At 30.6% G+C, this 4,940-nt stretch overlaps 1 protein-coding gene across 1 annotated transcript; it reads left to right on the top strand.

The window, feature by feature from the left end:
• The first annotated feature begins 261 nt into the window (after positions 1-261).
• LOC103852049 (probable trehalose-phosphate phosphatase H) lies at positions 262-3,995 on the top strand. The gene is made up of 12 exons (XM_009128974.3): positions 262-1,763; positions 1,856-2,058; positions 2,153-2,293; positions 2,382-2,453; positions 2,540-2,632; positions 2,717-2,770; positions 2,866-2,967; positions 3,053-3,130; positions 3,225-3,294; positions 3,386-3,456; positions 3,531-3,623; positions 3,740-3,995. Exons 1-12 carry the CDS (start codon positions 1,760-1,762, stop codon positions 3,794-3,796), a joined length of 1,038 nt encoding a protein of 345 aa, XP_009127222.1. The 5' UTR covers positions 262-1,759; the 3' UTR covers positions 3,797-3,995.
• The last annotated feature ends 945 nt before the right edge of the window (positions 3,996-4,940 follow it).

The raw sequence follows: 4,940 nt of genomic DNA, 5'->3' as shown, positions 1-4,940 counted from the left end.
TCATGTTTAAATTATAATGTAAATTTATTGCATTTGTATAATGGAAAAAAATCTCTAGCTCTAGAACAAAAAAAAACAATTATTAATAATTATGTGACAATTGTCAACGTTTTATATTTATTTCAAATATAAAAAGTGTTTTATATTTATTTCAATTATAAAAGTAACAGATCATTTCATTTGAAGTGCGTATTTGACAAAAACGCTGCTTATTAACTGATGTGCGGTTTTGAAGAGTGGTCAGGTAATTAACAAGCACTTTTGACCAAGTGCGTTTTTGCTTTTTTTGTCCTCCAATACCGCACACACCTCAGTAATATTTGTGATTGGTAAATCAAAAGCGGATTGTGTAATACCGCTTTGAAAAACGCATTTACTCTGTTACCATTCATACACTAAAGTCTATAGACTGTAGCTTAAAGAAACTAACTAATGAAAATGCTTGATGCAGTTAAAAGAAACTTTTTGTCGTATTAATAAAATTACATGTTAGGGGTTATAATTGGCTGATGCAATATTAAAGTCTTAATTCGAGCTAGCGTGATAATTTTTTGTTCGATATTCTTTTTTTTTTAAACACATTTTGAAAATCCCAATTGTACTATGTTAAAGAATATGGGTTTTCGACTGTATATCGTACTTCGTTTAGTGATTACAAAACAATGGAGACAAATTTTACCAAAAAAACACACAGTGGAGACAACGTATTTATGGAAAAAAAAGAAGATCAAAATATAGAACGGCTGATGTCTTCATACAAGAGAGAGGTAACTCTTTTTGGATAGGCCTCACGAAGAAAGTTATATTCAAGGGAAATTGAGATGTATATATGTACTTGACATATCTAAACCATTTAGGAGGGACTATATTTCCGTTACTAGATTTGGATTTAGGTTTTCTATTATACCGATACATTATTTTCTATTATACCGATACATAACAACTAGACGAAGTAACAAATTAAATAACATTTCTAACTTAATAATTTATAACAAATATCTTTGCTAAATGATAAACCTGATATCAATTAGCAATATCATTGCTAAATAGTTTTGAATTAGAACTCATGATTTCAAACACAAGTAAACTAAGAAAATAATTAACAAGTAGACTAGCATATGCAGAAAGTGTTAATTTCATAAACCATAAAATCATATCTCAACTTTATAATTTAATACATGATATCTAACTGCCAGTTTGTCTAGTTTCCTTAACATCAAGCTAATAAGAAATTTGAAACATAACAAGAAAATTTATATGTTGAAAAAAGAAATAATCGTTCATTTCATTGATAGAAACTTGTTATTATATTTATCTCGAGTACAGGAAGATTACTAATAAAAACAAATTAGGACCAGCAACAAAATAAGAATAAATATTAGAAAAGGCATATAGTGTTAATGGGAGGGGACCACGATGGCGGTTGCCGGGAACGCTGCAACGCTAAATTGAACTTAACGATCGGTGAGAACGGAAAAGCCGCTTTGTGGGGCCCACTAACCATATAGTAATCAGACCCACACTCAAATGGGTTCCAGCGTTCACACACACCACAATATCTGAATTTTCTTTTTCCTTTTTAGCTAAGTTCAAATGTTGTTAAAAAAATAAAGTTTCTTGTTTTTTTTCCTACAATAATTTGTAACTATAAATACAGACCATACCACACTTCAGCCTCTGTCTCTCTCAAGCCCACACACATACATTCTCACTCTGTTTTCACAAACTCAAATCTCATTTTCTTTCTCATTCGCAAACAATGGGTAAATTGTTTAGTTAGTTAATATTAGTACATAAACACACTTATATGTTTTACATATCCTTATCTTTTTTCTGTTCCTTTTGTTGTTTTCAGTAAGATTCATTGAAGAAAACACAAAACATGTGGACAAAGAAACAGGAAATAAATCAAATACGGATGTAACGACGGCAACTAAGAAAGTTCTTCAAGATCTTATTATCAACAATGGAGGAGGACTAATCAATTCATGGGTTGATTCCATGAGAGCTTGTTCTCCTACTCATCTCAAATCTTTGATGAAACAAAGCTCTTGGCTCGTACGTATATTAGTCAATGATTATCAAGCTCTAATTTCTGCTTATCTATGTTGGTTTTTTTTCTTATAATAAATGAAACTGTATAATTTTGCAGAAAGAACATCCATCTGCTTTAGAAATGTTCGAAGAGATTCTTCATGCTTCTGAAGGAAAACAAATCGTTATGTTTCTGGATTATGATGGCACTTTATCTCCCATTGTTGATGATCCAGATCGAGCTTTCATGTCTAAGCAGGTTCATTTCTAAAACCTAATTATATATAACAAAAAATGTACTTATTGAAAAGTGTTTTGGCTTATTCTTTTTTGGATCTGATTTTTAGATGAGAAGAACAGTGAGGAACCTAGCAAATTGTTTTCCGACTGCTATAGTTAGTGGGAGATGCAGAGAAAAGGTATATAAGTTTTCAAATAACACGATTTTATTAGTAATTATTATATATATATTGAAGCTAATTATAATAATGATGATACTTGTCAGGTTTATAATTTCGTGAAATTGACCGAGTTGTATTATGCTGGAAGTCATGGAATGGACATCAAAGGGCCAGAGCAAGGCTCCAAGTATGAGGCAGTAAGTTTTTTTTCTCTATACTTTTAACATAAATAATTCATTATATATTTTTCTCAATTTTAATTGTTATTGTATAAATTACAGGATAAATCTCTTCTTTGCCAACCAGCTACAGAGTTCCTCCCCATGATCGACGAGGTCACATTCTCCTTCATTCTTCAGTCTACTAAATTTGAATAATAGGAAGAAACGAATTTATTGTTACTAACAGTATTTTATATGTTTTGGTTCAGGTGTATCAAAGATTAATGGAGAAAACAAAATCAACTCCCGGAGCCAACGTAGAGAACAACAAGTTTTGTGTCTCTGTCCACTTCCGACGCGTCGATGAGAAAGTACAATAATATTCTTTTTCAATATTCCATTTTATGCAATAAAAATAATATTAACCAATCAGTAAATTTGTTTATATACTGACAGAACTGGAGTGATTTGGCTAATCAAGTTCGATCAGTAATGAAGGACTACCCTAAGCTCCGTCTTACCCAAGGAAGAAAAGTAAGATACTAACAATTAATTAGTTCCTACTTTTTAACGTGACTAGAGTTTATTTTCTTAATTAACGGGTTTATGTTTTGGTATAATCGTTCAGGTTTTGGAAATTCGACCTATCATTAAATGGGATAAAGGCAATGCCCTCGAATTTTTATTAGAGTCACTTGGTAAAATCTTCATCGAATAATTAATTATGAGTAATATGATTAGTGTTGAGATCAATGGTTATATTAATTAAATTAGTATTGGCTTGTGTAGGGTACGCTAATTGTACCAACGTTTTTCCCCTTTACATCGGCGATGATCGCACAGACGAAGATGCATTTAAGGTATATATATATTCACAGGAAGATTCATATTTTAAAAATATCTTTCGATGATCGAAATAAATTTGATGTTATAGATACTGAGAGAAAGAAGACAGGGTCTTGGCATTCTTGTTTCCAAATCTCCAAAGGAAACTAACGCGTCTTACTCTTTGCAAGAGCCTGATGAGGTAAATTGATATATATATAATTCGATATAAATATTAAGTTCATATTAAGTGTTTTACAAGTCAACAATTTATGTATATTGTGCACATAGCTGATACATTTTTTTTCTTTCTAACAGGTTATGGATTTCCTGCAACGGTTAGTGAAATGGAAACAACTGAGATCTGGAGCATGATTAGAGCTATAAAAAAAGAGAGATATCTTTTTAATAACTTGTTAATCCAGTTTTTTTCCTGCTCGTGGTGTACTCAATGTATCTTCACAAACAAATTTGTACTGAATGCAAATGTAAAATCTCTTTTAAAAATGTAGATCCATTCTCAAAGAAAACATTTTATATAATAATCGATCATATATGGAAATTATATACAATTTATCTCTGCGCGTGAATATATATACTTGACTTATATCTAGATGTCATCATGATTCTCAAAATAAAATGAAGCTAGTATAAGTATTATTTTCACTTCAGTTAAAATTTTAAAAGATAAGTCCACATTTCAATATTTTGTAATGATTCCCTCCCCCCCCCCCCCCCCCCCCCCCCCATATAAAATAGAAGTAACTATTCAAAGTGAAAACAAATCTAGGAGATATTGATGCATCTGGTAAAATTATTTTTGAGTTGAGTGTAAATTGTTAATAAACAGTTAAATAAATTTTTTTTTTAAATGAATTGTTGAGTTGTGTGAAAAGCCAGTTTACAGAAAAAAAATGTTGAGTTGTGTGTTTTATAGTTTAGTTTGTTCTGATAGTCAGATATAACTACATACAATTAACTAAAAAAACTGGGTTATATATTTTTTGTCTCTGCAGTTCAAATAGTAATTTTAGTTTTTATGGAGTGAACATCTCTAGTTAAGGTTTTTTGAGCAGTCTTTGTTTATATTATTGATTAAAGCCACACAGGTTTTCTCAGATTATAGAATCTTTAGATAAGCTAAGCTCATTGCATATTTGCATGGAATCTATTTGCAAAGAAGAAAGAATCCTTTCATTTACAAAAAGAAAAAGAAGGAATCCTTTTTATTTGATTACTAAAACCATAAGAATTAATGGAATATTCTATTAGGCAAAACTTGGGTGGGAAGATAGCGTCAAAGAGACTCGACCTATGATCGGATCTTTGCTGCTAAGCTTAATTTACTAAGACTTACTTATATAGTTAATTGTTTTAAGTAGAGTAAATAATTCCTAACTATATGTAACCAATTACATATTTTGGATGGAATCTTATATATTATAACTTGTCTAACTTTACGGATCCCAATAAAACTTCACCAATAAGAGAATCTCTCTGACAGCACAGCTAAATATGC

Source organism: Brassica rapa, chromosome A01, assembly GCF_000309985.2.
Source record: "Brassica rapa cultivar Chiifu-401-42 chromosome A01, CAAS_Brap_v3.01, whole genome shotgun sequence".
Classification (NCBI taxonomy): Eukaryota; Viridiplantae; Streptophyta; class Magnoliopsida; order Brassicales; family Brassicaceae; genus Brassica; species Brassica rapa.
The sequence above is the reverse complement of the archived record's forward strand: the minus strand, read 5'-3'. Positions and strand labels throughout refer to the sequence as shown.

Excerpts from the sequence above, each read along its gene's own strand:
- LOC103852049 (XM_009128974.3), top strand. Across the intron at positions 2,294-2,381 it reads GAGCTTTCATGTCTAAGCAG|ATGAGAAGAACAGTGAGGAA; the intron begins GTTCATTTCTAA and ends TCTGATTTTTAG. Across the intron at positions 3,131-3,224 it reads GTCTTACCCAAGGAAGAAAA|GTTTTGGAAATTCGACCTAT; the intron begins GTAAGATACTAA and ends ATAATCGTTCAG.